The sequence below is a fragment of the Cucurbita pepo genome, chromosome LG19, assembly GCF_002806865.2.
Source record: "Cucurbita pepo subsp. pepo cultivar mu-cu-16 chromosome LG19, ASM280686v2, whole genome shotgun sequence".
NCBI lineage: Eukaryota > Viridiplantae > Streptophyta > Magnoliopsida > Cucurbitales > Cucurbitaceae > Cucurbita > Cucurbita pepo.
In genome coordinates, this window is record NC_036656.1 from 6,948,989 (window position 1) to 6,967,646 (window position 18,658).

Sequence of the window (18,658 nt, forward strand, 5' to 3'; positions counted from 1 at the left end):
GTGACTGATTTTGACTCTTTCGTTGTAGGATCTTCTTAATTATAGTGTCGCTAACCTAAGAGCATATAGTCTGAAGTATATTCTTCTAAAGTCATTGGAAAAATAATCATTTAGGCTGCTCATCCGGGCTGCAAACCTCATAGTTTTCATGTGTCTTGTACCATCCGCCTACACAATGGCCGGCCTCAACTTGCCTGAAACTTAGATGGCAACGTTTCCCTAATGTGCATTTGCAGCTATAAAGCTTGAGATTTTCCATCAAATCCAACACCCACAACAAAGCTTTCTACTTAACCAAAAAGAGAGTAAGCCAAGTGAAGTAAATTATGGCCAAGGCTACTTCAATTGCCATCAACCTTACCCTCTTATTTGCTCTGTCTCTTCTCATTTTCTCAACCTTTGTGGAAAGTCGAGCTCCCTTTGGTACGTTCTTCATTTAAACCATAGTATTATTGAATTACTATTCCTTCACCAACATTTATTAACTATTTCTAACACAAATTTTATAGTCTAATCTCTTGTTCAGACAAAGGTATTCGTGCGTGTTTAGATGAACTTTTCAAATGATTTTAGATGCTCACTAACGTAGGGTGTTTGAAAAAAAAATCCTTTAGTTGGAAGAGTTGAGTATCTCCTTTACGTGCAAATCAAGCAATGCCCATTACATTAGATTTCAATTATTCTTTTTGGAGTTTGCTTAACTCATTGAACAAACATCTAATCAAACGATTAAGAACGCTAACAAAACAGATTAGTGTTTAATCAATTATTATTACAACGCAGGTGAATCTGTTGGGGCAGAGGCAGCCTTACAATGCAACCAAGTGCATGGAGTTGAAAGCGGAGACACTTGTTTTGATCTTGCAAACACATTCAAGTTGAGCACTCGACGTTTCAATTTTATCAACCCAAATCTCAACTGCTCCAATCTCTTTATTGGTCAATGGGTTTGTGTCAATGGTTTTCTCCTTTAATCTCAATCTAATCCCTCCTTAATCGCAATAAAAAGAGTTTATTTGGAATAATTTCTTCGTCCGTAAGAAAAGTCTAGAGCTTAGCAACCGAGCTTATCCAAAAATATGTATTTAATATTCATGACGTTGTTCGTATGCCAATGTTTTTCGTTATCCATTCAAACAAAATAAAGTTAATATCTCGTGTAAAAGAAAGTGATAGGTTTAAATCTATCAATAAAGACATCATTTTCATATTCAGCTCCCTTCGATAATAAAAATGAGAATATATCTGCATTTCTAACGATAATCATTACATAAAATTTTATATAACTCGGATTTCAAATGAGATAGAATATGATTCTCGAGACCTTTTCTACGTAAAAAAAAATGAAAGTTATCGATTATATTGTTCATAGAAACACCGTGAAGAAGTTAATGAGCATCTTCTTCCTTTTTGGTTGGTTGGGGAAAAGGGGTTTAAAAATTTAGAAGGCTTCTTTTTTCTGCATATCTTTTCCCTTACACTAATTAAAGCTGAGATTGTGGGGATTTTCTTTACATCCTCCTTTATTTAATATTCCCGTGCCCATATTTAATATCAATTTTCATAATTTTTAATTAAAATATTTTCCAATACAAATTTAATTAAAAATTTTAAAATATTAATTTTAATGTCGGTCGCTGTTAATTTTTGTAAAGTAAGCAATTTGAAATGAATAACGTGTATAAAACGTGTTTCGTAAGAGAATATTAATTGGAAAGTATGATAATGTAGAACGGGGTAATGACATGGTGTTGATGTGTATTAAATTTTATCTTTAGAGACTATTGTGACCGTTCTCTTTATACTTTAGAATAAATGTATAGTATATGTTACGAACAAGTCATAATTTTAATCATTTTCATGTATTTTGGAATCAAAATGATGAAACGTTGAAATATTTAGAAATAAATAATAGTTTTTACGTGACATGAGTACCACAAACCTATAGGTCTCACGAGAATTTTTGTAACCGCCCGAGCCAATATTTTCTGCTTCCATTTGTTATAAATAATCATGAGCGTGACCGTTTCAAGATGCGTCCGTGAGAGAGAGGTTTCTACACCATTACAAGAAATGTGTTGTTTGCGTGCATCGATTTCAAACTTTAACCATTAATTATTTCTCCATTTACTCTTGTTGGATGAAAAGGTCGGCGTCCCGAATTTTCATGGGTTTATATTCAAAAAAAAATATTCTCTATATTGGTATGAGGCCTTTGCGGAGCTCAAAGCAAAGTTAGGAGAGCTTATGGTCCAAGTGGACAATATCATAAGAGTCGTATTCATCTAACATGGTATCGGAAAAGGAATGAAACTTTGTTTTTAATGTTGGTAGAATAGAGGGTATCGATACAATGAGACACATAAGCTATTACTATCACGCCTTTCCCGACACAAAAATTATAACAAATTAAACACACTGTTCTATTAATTAATTCACTTCCTGTCCGCCTGTCCCCCTTTCCCCATCTCCAATGCTCCAATATGATACTCACTATCCGTCACGAATCGGGACCAATACCAATGCGTCTTCCAAACCTTCCCCATTTCTTCGATCGGAATGCCCTTCGTTTCCGGCAAGAAGAAGTAGATGAACACCGTCATGATACACACGAAGAACGCGAAGAAAATGAACAGCCCGAACTTCAGGTGGCAGAGCATCATCAAGAACACCTGCGCTACTGCAAACGTGAAGATCATGTTCACCGACACATTCATACTCTGAGCAGCCGATCGAATTTCCAGTGGGAAGATTTCACTTGGAACAAGCCAACCCAGAGGCCCCCACGACCAAGCAAATCCTGCCACATAAATGCATATGAACAGCACCACCACTATCGCATACCACTGCGGCAGATCCTCTGCAATTCCACTCACTCCGAACTTCGCCGCAATTGCCGCCGTTACAACAGCCTATGAATCAAACAGAACAAAACCCATATAAGAAAACCTCAAAATAATCAAAATTTCCAATTGGGTATTCGTTAAAATCTCTATTACCTGACATATCAACATTTGAATTCCGCCCTCGAGGAACAGGAACCTCCTCCCCCATTTATCCACGCCGTAAATTGAAACGATTGTGGCGGCTACGTTAACAGAGCCAGTGATTACAGCGGACATTAAAGACGCATTTGTTTTGAATCCAATGGTGTTGAACAAGACAGGAGCGTAGAACATGATGACATTGATGCCGGTGAGCTGCTGGAAGAACGGAATTAGAATGGCCATTGTGAGATGGGGTCTGTATTTCCTCTGCAGCAAATTGGTCCATGGGTGTTCGACCGTTTTCGAGGCTTGACTGGCTGCAACCAAATCTTGAAATTCCTCTTCCACGTCCTCCACCCCGCGGACTCTTTGAAGCTTCTTTTTGGCTTCCTCGTGTTGGCCTCTTTCGATCATTGAATTTGGAGTGTCGGGGAGAACCAGTGAGCCGATTGTGATTATCAGGGCTGGGACCATGGCCCCACCCAAGCTCAACCGCCATCCCCAACCACCCTTGATCTTTGCGAAGAAGTAATTTAGAACATTAGCTATGAGGATGCCGACCGTGATGGACAATTGAAAGCCTATGTTCAAAGCACCTCTGAATCTGTACGGAGCCATTTCGGAAAGGTAGAGTGGCACCGACTGTAATTACACAACCACAAAACTGTATTTTATTAATTGCTAATTAAGGGTAACACAATAAATTAAAGTATAATTAATGAGATTTAATGAAGCAACAAAAAACAGATTTTTTTTTTTTTTTTTTTTCATATTATGGTCATATTTCGAATCATAAAAGGACATATTTGTCATTTTCCTAGCAGTTGTCAGGTCCAAGTTCCTTCGAAGCCAAAGCCAGCCAAGCAAACCGGATAACACAAATTTTAATAATCCCCAAAATACCCAAAAAGTAAAAAGTTTATTACTGTACCTGGTTGGTAAATCCAATACCAAAACCGAGTAAAACCCGACCAAGAATCAGCATCCAAACGGCTTTAGCAAAGCCATTAATGATGGCACCGCTGCAGAACAACACGCCGCCGAAAAGCATCGACAATCTCCGACCGAACTTACGTGTCACCGTGGACGCCACTATTGATGCAAGCAGTGCCGCCAAGTACAAGGACGAGGTGAACATCGTCAACGTTGGACTGTCGTATTTACAGTACTGGTTTTTGGTGGCCATAAGATTCTTTTTCCGGTACACTTTCGGAAAAAACTCCTCCAAAAAAGAGTCCATCGACGTCACACCACCTATAACAACAATCCCAAAATTAAAAACCCATCTTCAAAAATCAATTTTTTTCAATTTAAACAAAAAAATACCTGAAATTCCAATATCGTATCCGAAAATCAAGCCACCCATTGCAGCAACAATGCATGTTACCATTACAAAGGGAGTAAGATTTCCCGGGTACTCTTTTTTTCCGTCCCCGGGGAGCATTCCACCAACCGCAGGCATTTTCACGAACAAATTAGATCAAACGACGTAAAACAACAAGAACAAGAACAAGAACACGACTCAATGAAAGAGTGGAAGCATATAGAGGAAGAGGCAGAAGATAGAGGTATAGAAGGGGAGGCCGTCGTATTTATAGTGAAAATTGCAACTTTTTTCGAAATGAAAAATAATTAAATCTTTTTGCTGAAGTATTCGCGGCCCTATCCACCGTTGATGGATGTGCTGGAACAGAACTGTGACACATCGGACGGCTTTACAATTTAATGCTTACAAGATAATCCGTCGGTGGCGGTGGACCCCAGTGACCATCCAACCTGGATTAATCACGAAACTACATAAGCGAATATTATCTGACTCAGCTAATTCATTATTTTATTTATTTTTCTCCTTTTCATCAAAATTTGGATAACGTCGTATTTAAGATGCAACGACGTCGTAAAGAAAAGTGAAAAAAAGTTAAAAAGCATGTGATGTTGATACGTGGTATGGAGTACGCGGTGATTCTGGTTGGAGATTAGGATTGCCATTCATGTAATTAAAACCAGAAACGGTGGGTAATTTGGGTATTTCTATGATCTTCATCTGCATTGACTCGGATAATAATGCCACCTCCGCTAAATTTACTTTTGATTTTTCAACCCAAAATAGATTATTTTAAATCAATTGATTTTTATCCAAAACGTCTTTTCAAAAAATATTTTAGTCAATAATAGAATATTTTATCTTAATTGATAAAAATATATATATTTATTAACACTAAGACTAAGACATTGAGTAATTTCTAATTCTGCTTCTAAAATTAATTCTTTTAATATCTTAAACAGAAAAAAATAATAATAATAATTTAGGTTGAAAATAGATTCCAATAAAAGTTCTCGATAGTAACTAAATAAATTATATTCTTTTCCAAAAGTAAGATTAATTCTTAAACGAGAATTTTCATATCTGGCTCCATACGACGGATTTCCACGTACAAGAATAACGCGATAATAAGAGCCTTATCCATTAAATTATATTTTTTATAATAAAAAAAAAATCAAAAGGTAAGTTCAAAATTGGGAGAATAAAAGTTACTTAAATACAAAGGAAAGTGGAAGGCTCGTTAAAGTTAAGAGAGTTTCTCCTTCCACCCGTTGACACGTCGACAAAATTAATATTTATAGAAAAGAAATAAAAAAAAAATTAAAGGCATTAAATTATAAATTTTGCATTATAATTTGAAAATTAGAATTTACTAAAACTATATATATGAGACGTTAAAAAAAAATAATGATTAGATTTTGAATTATATTTATTTGATCTAATAATTCACAAAAATGAACTTTTAATTAAATGTTGAATTCATTTTGGGAATAAATGAAGCTAAAATTTGTTATATATGAAATAATTAAACATTCATTACTCAGTGATGGTTAAATTATCGACGTATCACTTACAAATTGGTAATTTGTGTCTCAGTCACTAAACTATGCTCGAATTAACGTATATTCATCGTTGTAAAAAGAAATTGAATTCACTCCCACGTACAGTTCCAAAAAGAAAGATGAATATGAATATCAACTTCAAAGTGGTTGAGTTGAGTTGGGTTGGTTGAGGACATGCATGATGCGACATAGCCCCACCGATATTGGACGCCTTATAAAATAATTTCGACTTGTGAACTAAAAACCATTCCAATAATTTGTAGTGGTTGGTTGGAAGGGATGGGATGAAGCCATTGAATTGAAACGATAAGCCTTAGGCGTTGCTCCATCTCTGGAAACTCTCAATTTCTGTTATGTTTCTTACGTTCATATCTTTGTCCTTTTCTTTTCTTTCTTCTCATTCAACAACATCCATCAATACAATCTTATCTACCTACAATACTCTCACGTGTAAACTACGGGTAGATCCACATGTAAACCAATACGACGCCCAAATTATAGTTTATAATAAATGAATGATTATCAAATGTATGAACGCTTTGAAGAAATGAAAGACTATATATGTAAAAAAAATGTAACTTGGGTCATTATTCTCGCTGGTTTGCTTTTATTGATTTAGTTTATCATTGTGAGTCTAGTTTGGAGCGGGCATGTGAGACTACATATTGGTTAGAGAAGAGAACAAAGTATTACTTATAAGAGGGGTAGAAATCTTTCTCTAACAGTCATGTTTTAAAATCGTGAGGCTAACGACAATACGTAACGGGCCGGAGCAAACAGGGTGTCGAAACGATCCAACAAATTGGAATAAAATAGTGGAAAATGAGAAATTCAATCATTACTCAGAAACCAGTTGGGATTTTGACACTTCCATGGGAACAGAACAGAACAGAACAGAACTACACTCCTTCAATCCATTTCAGTTCCTTCATGTTCCCATTTTTCTGGTTTCAACACTTCTTTTGGGTGTGCTTTGATAGAACTCATCTGCAGTTCTGCCTCGCCATGTCGGTGCTCGAGATCGACCTTTAAAGCTTTATTTTAAACCCGTCTCGAAACTTTTCTCTCTTTGTTTTCCATGACATGGATATGGTGCCCCAGCTATGACTACATTCACCTCTGCAATAAACAATGGAGCGCTTAATATCAGAAAGCCACAGTGAATGATCAAATTCAAATACTAAAAACACATATTTCCATTGCATTCCATAAGACTTACAAGTATTAGAGGGTGAGAACGAAAGACGGGGCGTCTCTTCTTCGACCTGCAACAGAGCGGTATACGTAAACACTTTCAGCCTCGCATTCATCACTCCCACCGGCCTTAATGACCTCAACGTTCAGCCTTGGCACCTGCTTTGCCAAAACTCGACAACCGTTCATCGTCACCTTGCAAGCTGACATCCATAGCGATCTCATGGATTCGTACCTCTCTAAACCAGAAAGCAAAGCTGCATTTCCAAATGGGCTGTCTCTGATCTCTAGTTTTCTCAGCTTTGGACAACCACTCATAACACACTGCATTCCCCAGTCACTGGTTCCAGCAAAAGCCACTGAGAGCGTTTCCAAGTTTGTCGCATATTTCCCGATGTATTCAAATGTTAAGTCCGTTAGCAAGCCCGAAATAGCGAGTCTACGTAGCTTAGAGCAAGTTTTCACGACTGCACCAAATGCCTCATCCATTGGTTGCTTTGTAAGATAGTCTGGTTGACAAGGGTTCATAATGCAGAGACGAAAATGGGTGAAATCTGGGCAGTTCTGCACAATGGTGGCTACAGCCTCATTCGTCATCTGGCGACAAAAGTAGAGAACGTAATGGAGTTTACGGCAGCCATACGAGACAGCAAGAAACCCCGACTCGGTTACACCGTGAACCAAATTGTCAGCATAAGGATCGGCTGGAAATACACGGAGCTCCTCTAGCAACGGGCAACTTAGTCCAACAGCCTTCAGGCCCTTGTCTTCAACTGTGTCTAAGACCTGTTGAGGTTCAAGTATAAAAATCATTGTAAACAGTCATGGAAGGAGATGTCTCTTCTCCTAGGTGCCTGCATTGCACAATCCTTGCAATTTCATTGATACTTAACTAAAGAAAGGAAGGGGAGAATGAATCGTACCCAAAGGCGACGAAGAACGGGGCAGTGCGAAAGAAGTCCAGCAAGTTCACCACCGTGTAGCGTAGCATAGCTCAGATTCAAGAAAGTTAAATTCGCACAGGCAGGAAAAAGAACTTGGAGATACAACACCGTCGACTCCAATAAACCAGACAGAGTATGCAGATTATTGCAATTTTTAAAGGCGTGTTCGAGATCATAGTACTGCCGAAGAGTGATCTCTTGCGAAAAAGAACCCGTGCCTAACTCCGTTAACTGAGGAGCATGTACAAGCAGCCTCTGCAACTGTTCCAAGTTTATGTTCCTATTAACCTTCAAAACCTTCAATGATTTGCACCTTTTTACTAGCTTCTCGAGCGCCTCGAAACTGACATCACTGTTCAAACTTGCAAAGTTGAGTACTTCCATTGATTTCAAGGTATCTGGGAAGCAACTCAGCCAACTTCCACTTTTGTCATAGATATCATTCTCAAGTATGTCAAGGTCCGTCAAGTTCCTGTGACCAAATTACAGTCGGTTCGCTTTTCTCATCAGAATGCAATAAAACACAAAAGAAACAAGATCGAAAAGGCGAAAACAGACCGCCCATCCAAGAAAGAAATGTTTTGCTAAACATCATTTTCAAGAACACATTGAAAGACGCATTCATTGTTGTAACGGCCCAACTAGCAAATATTGCCCTCTTTGGGCTTCCTCTTTCGGGCTTCCCTTCAAAGCTTTTGAAATGCATTTGCTAGGGAGAGGTTTCCACACCCTTATAAAGGGTATTTCGTTCTTCTCCCCAACCGACATGGGATCTCACAATTGTTTTCTACTTCTGATAACCTGTTGACATGGTCGTTTTCTACATCTATGTCAACATCTTTTAGAATTGACGATAATGCACTCGAAATGCCATTCAATAGCATTTATAAACAGACAGCCTGAGGAAAAAAGGCCCAACCCCCCAGTTGAAGCTTCATTAAAGACTAAAAGATTAGGGGAGCTGGCAGAATCAGAGCAGCCATGGCAGTAGGTTGAAGATCAATGACTAATCCTCCAATATTATGAGTAACTAATTAATTAATGATGAACATGATATTTGACAATAATGGAGACAAAGTTGCAAGGATGTGATATGGCAACAACCTTATTGGCAGAAAAAAGCAGGTGAGATGTCGCATCCAAGAAAAAAGGAAACAGATAATGAAAAAGTTAGTAAATTTCTCATCAAACTTCAATCAGGAGGGGAGCAATGAGGGAATTATACGCAGTACAATTGTGTATTTATTATGACTTCCATTTACTGTAAATCAATAAAGTTCTCTACTTTTGCATATGATTCCGACATGATACTGTTCGAGTGGTGTCCATCAGCAACCCCATATAAAGCTAATTGAAAGAAACCAAACCAAACCAAACCAAACATCGCTTTTAATATCAAAACCACAACAAAAACTGTAAAAGAAATCAATATTAGATCTCATCCTAATAATGAATCACAGTTTTAGAAAGAAAAAAAGAAAGAACAAACGACGTACTTGCAGTGAGTGGCAATGGCGGCGAGCCCATCGGTGCTGAAACCATCGCAGCTCATCAATGAAAGCGCTTTGAAATTTGGGAAGGAACGAGCCAAAAATTCCAAGCTCTCGTCAGTAACAGTCATCCTCTTGAGCCTCAACTCTTCAAGAATTGGGTATTTTGAAGCGAAGGAAAGGAGCCATGAATGAACATCAGCACCCCAATTGGGAGGCACCAAATTGAAATCCGAGAATCTGGGTTTCCCTTTCAGCGTCACACTCCGAATGTTGGGGAACCGTCGGATTACAATTTCCGGCGAAACAGAGTAGCAATTTCCGATAAAAACATGGGTTCGCGACCATCGCTCCGCGTTGAACCAATCTTTACAAACCAAAGATACAGAGCTTCTATCTTTGTGGGACTTAACCAAACTCAAAACTCTCTCCAAAACCTCATCTGGGAAGATCGAACCAGCCCGTTTGGACTCGTCCAAGTCTCCCAATTCCTTCTTCCTCTTCGAACTCATTTCATACCCTCGAACCCCTCACAACTAAAACCCCATAAGGAAATTCAAAGGGAACCCCCAGAAACCTCTTCAAAATCGAAAATGTAGTTAGTTCTTTAGAAAACAAGAAGAAACCCAGAAATCTCCATAGAACAAAAACTTGAAGAGCTACAAAAAGGGGTAAAAAATTCAGAGATTTAGAAACAGAGAGGAACGAGTTGACTCGGGGGAGGTGTGTTAAAGAAGAACAAAAAATAACAAAAATGGGATCTTTTGTAGCGATTGGGAAGTGGGAAGAGCCAAAGTGAGAAACCCAACTAATTGCGTATTATAGAAAAAGGAAGAAGCACACCACAACTATCCCCTCCCCTAATCTCCCTCCATTTCTTTGCGCGTTCTTCTCACGTCCAATGGACTATTGACACGTCNTTTTTTTTTTTTTTTTTTTTTTTTTTTTAATTATTCACTTCTCATGGCTACCTCCTAATATCCCATTTAATTTTAATAATTTTCATATAAATTTTTTTTTTAAAAAAAATGACTTTTTTAGGTCAAAGAAATTATAAATGAAAATTATTAACCTACATTTTTCAATGGGCAATTATATGTGTAAGCGGCTCACTTCACCTCATCATCACATATTTCACTCCCTTTTCCCCACTTTCTCCATTTTACCCTTCTACCCTCTCCCAAATTCCTCAAATACCCCTCCCATTTTTTTAATTTTTTAAATATTTAATAATCTTAAATTTTTTATTGCCGTTTCATTCTAAATTTAAAATATATATATTTTAAGAATGATTATTCGAAACTTCAAGAAATTAAATATAAAATAAAAAAATAAAAAAAAAAAGTGAGTTAATTTAATTGCCACATAAAATGTGATGATTTGGAGATGGATAGCAAATGTGATCCTCACACACTGTCGCCGTTGAATGCACATCAGATAGCGACCTTTCATTTCTTTTACATTAATGACATAATTACGTGATTGGTCTTTTTTACCCCTCCTTTTCTTTAAAGTTCTAATCGGATCTTTCCTTTTATTTAAGGGGTTATCTTGTATTTTCACATTTTTTATGCTTAATTATTTATTACTTGTATTTAATCTTTATTTTCCCAAATTACTTTAAATAAGTGTTTATTTAACTCCACAAATAAATATTAAAAAATATAAAGTTTTTTAAAACTAAATAATAATGTTGTTGTGGAATAATTTAAATTCTATTATACAGATGTATTTAAATAAGAAGATTAGTCAAAGCCACATTAACATCTAATCTAAACCTAACCCAAGAAAACGAAATCTAAATCTAAAGAGTTTCAGCTTAGTTCAATTAATTTTCCACTTTGAAAACTTAAATAAAGTTGATTTGACTCTAGTTGAATTGAAATTATTGAATTTTTCTCGTATAATTGAATTTAATGTTATTATCGTGACAAGACTATAAATCTATGTCTTGAATAATAAAAATGACATAGGTTATATATAATATTCTTATATTATTAAAAAATATATGTTATATTGTGATGTTACATTTAGCTTCTTCATAAATGAATGGAGTAAACGAAACGTTTAAGTTTGATATGATTTTATGGATGTCGTTATCAAGATCTTCGTCTAATAAAATTTTGTAGGTTTCTTTTAATTAAAAGTGCCATTTTTTTTATTAAAAAAAAACAAAAATTATATATAAATAAATAAATAAAAGATTTTATATGCTTTGAATTAAGTGGAGGGCATTTGTCAAAATAATAATGATAATAAAGGTAGGGTCTTTATTAACCTAAGCCTCCTATTAAATTGCTTCTTTTTTCCTCCGTCTTTTTTGAACAATTAACTTGCTTTTCGGTCTTTTTATTTTTATTTTTTATTTTTATGTAATTAATTAATATTGATATTTTTTTAAAATTTAATATTAATATATAACGTTTCTTAAAAAATAATATAAGGTAGACATTAGTTTGTGACATAAATGAAAGGATATGTATGGTTTACATAGTCTATACAATCGGTAAATCTTATAATATATCTAATATTTGATACATATTAGTAAGTATTTGATCTTATATTAATGTTAATAATTGTGATTATTAGATACCAGACAGCCGTTTGCATGGTAGACATGGTTGGGATGGGGAAATGTGCGCATGGCAGTCACGTGCGAGAAAGAAAGAATCTGAAATCTGAAACCAAACTGGAGCAACTAATTATAAAAAAAAAATGATAAACATCACGTGATAGTCTCCTCTTCAACTCCATCACCTAATCCAGATAGCTAATGCTTCCGAATTTTTAATCATACACTAATTAAACATTAAGTAATTTGGCTTCAACTCAAAACTGCATTTTCTTAATTAATCTGCTTCCATTTGCTTTACTTTTTCTCTCAAAAAATGAGGTAAACTAAAAGATAACTAAAATAAATAAATAAATAAAAATAAAAAAGGATATTGGGGAAGATAGTGGGGCCCAATGGGTTTAGTTGGGCCTGTAATGTAAAAACTCAACTCATTGGGCTTCATGGGCTTACTGCATATTATTCCTAATTAATAAAAATAGTAGAGGCCCATAATGGATCGAGGCCCATAATGGGCGGCCCAATTCGTGGGCAAAATAATTGAATACTCAAATTTCTTTGTATATTATTATATATTTTAAAATTTGTTTTCCCTCTCTATGCAGATTCCAAACACACAGATATTCATGCAATTAATCCTTAATTAGTGCACGTTAATTGAACCTAAACCTCACCTCCAGGGAAGCCTCATTTTTCGTGGGGAAACTCATCGGACTTTCTTGTTGGAGAAATATCAATCTCGATCTCGATCAAATTGTCCTCCTCCAGCAGAAATTCCGATGCCTTCTTGTTCGTCTTATCCAACGCAATCTCGATGAGTTCATCTCTGTCTTCATCCTCATCCCACATCAAACACAAGTTATCGTCAAGCGAGTCCCAATCTCCAGTCGTTGGGAAATTGTCCTCCGACGAGCTGTCGGAGTCCGTTTCCGGATAGTACAGCGACAGCGATGGATACCTCTCCAGTCCGATGCGTACCTGTCGAGGTTCTGGATCGCTCTCGTTCGATGCTTCCTTATCGTGATCTTCCCCTTCGTACTCCTCGTAAATAACCTCCAACGGCGCCCTCACGTTCCACTGTACGAAAGATTCCTCGAAGCACGCGCACGAAACAGAATCGGCACATTTTGATCCTCCACTTACGGACTCCGATACGGCGGTGGAACTCTCCGATTGTACTGCGGCGTCCTTCTCGGCAGATTCTTCGTATTCAATTTGATAGTTGTTGTCGTTGGTTTGGCGAAGAAACGATCTCTGAGTTGCACCGAGGCGAAGGAGAGAGAGCAAGAGGAATCCGGTGAGGAGGAAAATCGGAGAGAACAGGATTCTCCATAGAAGGCGAGGGAAGTAGAGGAGAGTGAGAGCGAAGAAAGAGAGGAGAGTAGAAAACAGAGGATCGGAGGTTAGGGAAATGGAAACGGTAGGCGTGTTAGAAGAAGAAGAAGAAGAAGAAGAGGACATAGCTGTGATCAAATTAAAGGATGTCGACGGATTCATACAGAAAAAAATGTAGAATCAATCGGCGCATTCCATGGATGAAGTTTTGATAAATTGCAGAGAAGAAGGTGAAGTGATGATTGCTTAAGAACGGAAGGGGAAGGGCAGAGGAAGAGTCGTTTCGTCGTCTCGCACGGAATGTGAACAATTTGATGACAGTGGTTTGCGATCTGTCGTACACTTCAGTTATAGACTTATAGAGCCCAATGACGGATGTACCCCTCTCATTCCCTTATTTATTTTGATTGTCGAGGGAGATTTTGGGTGAAATCAATTTATTTTTATTTTTAAACATTTAAAACCAAGGAAGAAATAACAGACTAGGTGATACATAATAAGCCAAAGCGAACAATATCCGATAATGGTGAGCTTAGCTTGCGCTGTAATAAGCCAAAGCGAACAATATCGCTCAGCTTAGCTTGCGCTGTAATAAGCCAAAGCGAACAATATCGCTCAGCTTAGCTTGCGCTGTAATAAGCCAAAGCGAACAATATCGCTCAGCTTAGCTTGCGCTGTAATAAGCCAAAGCGAACAATATCGCTCAGCTTAGCTTGCGCTGTAATAAGCCAAAGCGAACAATATCGCTCAGCTTAGCTTGCGCTGTAATAAGCCAAAGCGAACAATATCGCTCAGCTTAGCTTGCGCTGTAATAAGCCAAAGCGAACAATATCGCTCAGCTTGAGCTGTGGTACCAGAGTCTGGCATTGAAAGGTGTACAAGCTAAGACGCTGGCCTCCCAAAATAGGTATATTGTAAAGTCCCACGTGTTTTTTCAAGAGGGGAATAAAATATTGTACCATTCAGGTTGAGTTGTTTGCTATTATTATTGGAAATTAAGAAAGCTATAAAAATCAATAATAAGGGCATGGATGACAATATGAATTAAAGAAAAGTGTTGATTTTGTACTTGAGTAAGCTTAATGGTCTATAAGAAAAAAGGGTTTGAATGAATAAAGTGGGAATAATTAATCCCAAAATATGAGTGTGAAAAGGGATTTGGATGATAGCCATGTAAGCTGTAATTTTGGTGAAGAATTGAGGAGAAACTGGAGAAACACATATGATTAACAAAACTGCCTTTATTTCTTCCATACATTACATCCTCTTTCCATTCAATTATTTCTTCCTTTTCTTCCTTTCTCTTTCTCTTTCTCTTTAATGTCTGTTGCAAAAAAAGTACTCTACTTTTCTTTGCTTTCATCTACAGCTACCACTCCCCCTTTTCTCTGTGACTTTCAACCTCTCTACCTTCCTTTCTCAACCACTTTCATGCCTATTTATCATCTCATCGATCTTTAGAATGATAATTGATGTCGACATAAGATTCAGCTTCTTTCGTTTCCTTTTCCATGTCTGATCATCCGTGTCTGATCATGGGTTGGGTGGAAGCTTTATTATGGTGCAAGAAAAAGCTATGGGTCAAAGAGAGGAGGGTCATCAATCAGAGAAAACTTGGCAGAAAATTCCCTTTTTAAAAAAGGAAAAAGAATGGTCTTTTGGCCTATCGCCTTCCCATGTCCATGTTTGGTTGGTCCTCTTTTTTTTTTTCGGGTAAGGAAAACGAAGGTTCACAAAAGTACCAAAGCTTTACTTTTAAGAAAACGATAGAATAAATGATTATATATGATTGATTATGAGGTTCAATAACAAGGGCCTATAATTTGAATGCTAATTATGGAGATCTTCCTTTTTCAAGGCTCTAATATGATCAAACAATCAGCAGAGCTCATACTTTGAGCTTCTTATTATTTGGCATTTGGTTGGGTGTGCTGAAATTGGAAAAGGCATGGAAACGAGAGAAGGGTTAATATGGGTTGATGGCAGACAAGAGATCTAGCCCATCAACTCTGTGTTGAGTTGACGACAGTGAGGCCGTGGGGGTGGGGTGGCTGCTTTCTTAAGGATGTTCGTTCTGCACATGCTTCTGGGACCCTTTTCATATTTCATCATCTCTCTGGTAATGGTACAGCCCCCATCCCATAGTTAATGATGCAGTAAACCAAGTGGCAGAAGTTTAGCTCAGCTTAGCTAGTTATTGAGAAATGGAGCTAAAAGGAAACTAGATCTTGGGCTTGAATGAATCCAAACCAATCCAAACTCATTTATAGCAGCATATAAATTGTAGCTTATTTTAGGAAGAACAAAGAAAGGAAAAAGAAACTGAAACCTTCAAGGAGACGAAATTTCAGGGTCGCCAGTTCATGAGTTCAGCTCCTACCCCAACATTTCCACATGTAATTGGGAGTTCATACACTCCATTCCGCTGGTAAAAAGCAGTGCCAACAGCTGTCAATTAAAGTCGGGCCTTTCTCTGATGATTTCCAGCTCTGCTTAATTCCCCATACGTTACAGATCATTCCATCACACACCGCCAAAAGGGAAAGAGAGAATGAAAATCAAAAACAAAAACCCATTTCATCAATTATGGAAAAGTATTCAAAATCGAATCAAAACAAGCATAGGTTAGTTATGTATGAGCTATTACCAGCTGCGCAATCAACAAGCAATACACATGGGGGGAAGGCAAAAACAGATCATGCTGTAAATAGTGACACAAAACTACGAGGAAAAAATATGATTTGTTTTTATTCGACAGCGAATGAATGAGTGAGTGCAATAGTACAATGTAGTGTTCATCACAGCTATCAGAATTTAGAAGGGACTAAACCAAAATGCTACCCTACCCTTGTAAATGAATTTCCTAGAACCTTATACCTACCATCAGTTTTTGTCTCTGTAATACATGTATGAAAAAAAAAAAACAAATGAAATGCATTCTTTTTCTAACCCGCCCACCATCTTCATCTTCAATGAAAGATTTGAAGAATTGATCAGTGAAAAGGTCCTGACATGTACAGCTTCACAAGCAGGATCTGAGATTTCAGATCAGTTTCTTCCTACCAGCATCGCGTAATTTCTACAACAGCATTAGATATACAGATGTATTTACAGAGCCCTTTGGGTTAATTCATATCTGTCTCAATGGGCAACTTTTTCTTTGGCCATTGTTCTTCTTATGCGAATAAGGCCACGGAAATGTCCGCGAGCTTCTTCCTGTTTAATGACCTAAATCGTTTAGTGGTTGGAGCATTTGGGGCTTCAATCTCGTCAAGATCGCTGGAGTTATCGAACTCAAAGGCGCTGCGAAATGCACGGACCTTTGAGGGAGTGCTGTAGGCGAAATGCCATTCTTTTGCAATCAAAGTCTGTAAATGAAATAGAAACCCTAAATCGATGAGAATCAGAAATGAACGGAAACAAATTAAGTGAATAATGATGCGAGTGATATTTACCGCTTCGCTAATTGTTTTCGAAATGCGGATTAGCTGTTTCAAATCATCATGGTCTACACCGCAGAGTATCCTAATCTGATGGAGAGAACAAAGGGGGAAAATCATTTTAGAAACAGAAGTCGAAAGACGAATTGCGAATGTGAAGATTTGATCATTTCGAAGAAATTTAATCTACAGAAATTTGAACTGACCAGAATCTCCTGAGGTAGGGTCTCGAGCAGAGACTTATCGATGTCCACCGTCGTCCTGACGGCGCTGCAGGGCCTCTTCGACGATGCCTTCGGCGTCAAGTAGATGGACGAATCATCCTCATTGCAAGAAATAACAATCCTCTTCCTTCCTAAACCACGCGTATATCTCACAATTCCGAAATCCAGTCCATTATCGGCAGCAGAGACGACGCTTTTCGATTTTAAACAACCGCTCTTCTTTCCCAACGCCATTTTCAATTCCCAATATCGAATTAAACTAAACGTATTCGGTTATCTGTATCAACGAGCAAAAGAAAATCAATATCAATCATTAAGAACTGATAAAATCCTAACCAAATGGAACCGAATCCATAGATTAAGAGATTCACAGAGGTTCAAGAACCCTAACAAAAATCTGATAAAAGCAAAACAGCTTCTCCAGAGAACAATTTCCAAAAGCAGAGTGAAAGTGTCGAATAAGGAAGAAATCTAAATTTAAATCCGAAGCGAAACGAACCTGATTGTGGATGGCCGTGGAGATTCGAATATCTCTCTCTGTCTCTCTCTGTTTTTGTTTCAATTTCAAAGAAAGCTTTTGCTATGGAAATGGAAACTCAGCAAACTACGGAGTTGCTTTAAAATTGTCCATATTCTGTCTTATATAGTACTCGAAAAAGATAGAGTTTCTCGCTTTTCAAAAATTAAAAACAGTAAAATATAATTTTAAATTTTATTTTTTTAGTACCCCACGCGCTTTACAGAATCCGCTGTCATTTATCGTCTTTGGCGGTTAAAATATAAGTGGAGGAAGGAGGAAAGGAAGGAAAAAACTAGCCGTTGGAATAGTGGGACACGTGTTGATCTCTAATGGGAGGGAATTAACCTGGATGCTTCAGTGTGATGACGTGGAGATATGGTCGGCCCAAGTCGGCGGTGTCGGTTCCTTCTCGAACACTCATTTTTAAATTTTTTATTTTTCTTTAAAAAAAAAAAAAAGAAAGAAAAAAGAACATTGGTTATAAAAGTTAGGCAACCAAGAGGAGAGGAGAGACGTGTTGATTAAGCTAGCTTTAAGCCACTGCCGACCCAACAACAAGGAATGTGGTTTAAACTCTGCCGGCTAAGTAGTGATTGCTTCTGACTGGAGCCGATGTATTCTAATAAGGCGGGCGGGCGGGCGGCGAAGCCCATGGCTTGACGGTTGTTTGTGGACTCAGATTTAATATTCACAACGCGTAGGACCGATTTCATCAATAAGGAATTAAAATAAGGGAAAATAATGATGTTACCTTATCCTCTTTCAAAAACATTCACACTCCATCACTATTGTCTCCATACCCTCTCATGTTTTATAATATTAACACGATTGTCTCCCTATCCTCCTTCGTAGGTGGCTCGGGTTCGATCTCCGTCAACGACATTATATATTTTTATGATTGGACTATGTTGTTGTATTTATTCTTCAATTCCTAACCAACTGCCCAAATGAACAATCATGATACGGTTAACCCAAAATCAACGGGTTCAATTTCTATGACATGAATGAACATGTTGGGTGGGTAGTTTTTTTTTTTTTTTTTTTTTTTTTTTTTTTTTTTTTTTTT

General features: G+C 37.3%; 4 protein-coding genes across 4 annotated transcripts; all 4 read right to left on the reverse strand.

Annotated features, from left to right (window-relative positions):
- Positions 1 to 2,291: 2,291 nt before the first annotated feature.
- LOC111782173 (sugar carrier protein C) lies at positions 2,292 to 4,555 on the reverse strand. Its single transcript, XM_023662989.1, has 4 exons — positions 4,314 to 4,555; positions 3,919 to 4,241; positions 3,000 to 3,629; positions 2,292 to 2,912 (listed from the first exon to the last, which is right to left on the reverse strand). The coding sequence occupies exons 1-4, from the start codon at positions 4,447 to 4,449 to the stop codon at positions 2,436 to 2,438; spliced, it is 1,566 nt and encodes a 521-aa protein (XP_023518757.1). The 5' UTR covers positions 4,450 to 4,555; the 3' UTR covers positions 2,292 to 2,435.
- Positions 4,556 to 6,584: 2,029 nt separating this feature from the next.
- On the reverse strand, positions 6,585 to 10,315 carry LOC111781579 (protein AUXIN SIGNALING F-BOX 2-like). The gene is made up of 4 exons (XM_023662249.1): positions 9,508 to 10,315; positions 7,991 to 8,483; positions 7,093 to 7,853; positions 6,585 to 6,992 (listed from the first exon to the last, which is right to left on the reverse strand). Exons 1-3 carry the CDS (start codon positions 10,011 to 10,013, stop codon positions 7,098 to 7,100), a joined length of 1,755 nt encoding a protein of 584 aa, XP_023518017.1. The 5' UTR covers positions 10,014 to 10,315; the 3' UTR covers positions 6,585 to 6,992; positions 7,093 to 7,097.
- Positions 10,316 to 11,955: 1,640 nt separating this feature from the next.
- On the reverse strand, positions 11,956 to 13,518 carry LOC111781826 (the record flags this gene model as incomplete). The annotated part of the gene is given in 2 exon segments (XM_023662538.1): positions 11,956 to 12,179; positions 12,748 to 13,518. A coding segment is annotated over 1 exon segment (758 nt), but the record flags the coding sequence as incomplete, so codon positions are not given.
- A 2,612-nt stretch (positions 13,519 to 16,130) lies between these two features.
- Positions 16,131 to 17,686, reverse strand: LOC111781888 (F-box protein SKIP27-like). The gene is made up of 4 exons (XM_023662617.1): positions 17,572 to 17,686; positions 17,055 to 17,349; positions 16,864 to 16,938; positions 16,131 to 16,776 (listed from the first exon to the last, which is right to left on the reverse strand). The coding sequence occupies exons 2-4, from the start codon at positions 17,304 to 17,306 to the stop codon at positions 16,585 to 16,587; spliced, it is 519 nt and encodes a 172-aa protein (XP_023518385.1). The 5' UTR covers positions 17,307 to 17,349; positions 17,572 to 17,686; the 3' UTR covers positions 16,131 to 16,584.
- Between the last annotated feature and the right edge of the window lie 972 nt (positions 17,687 to 18,658).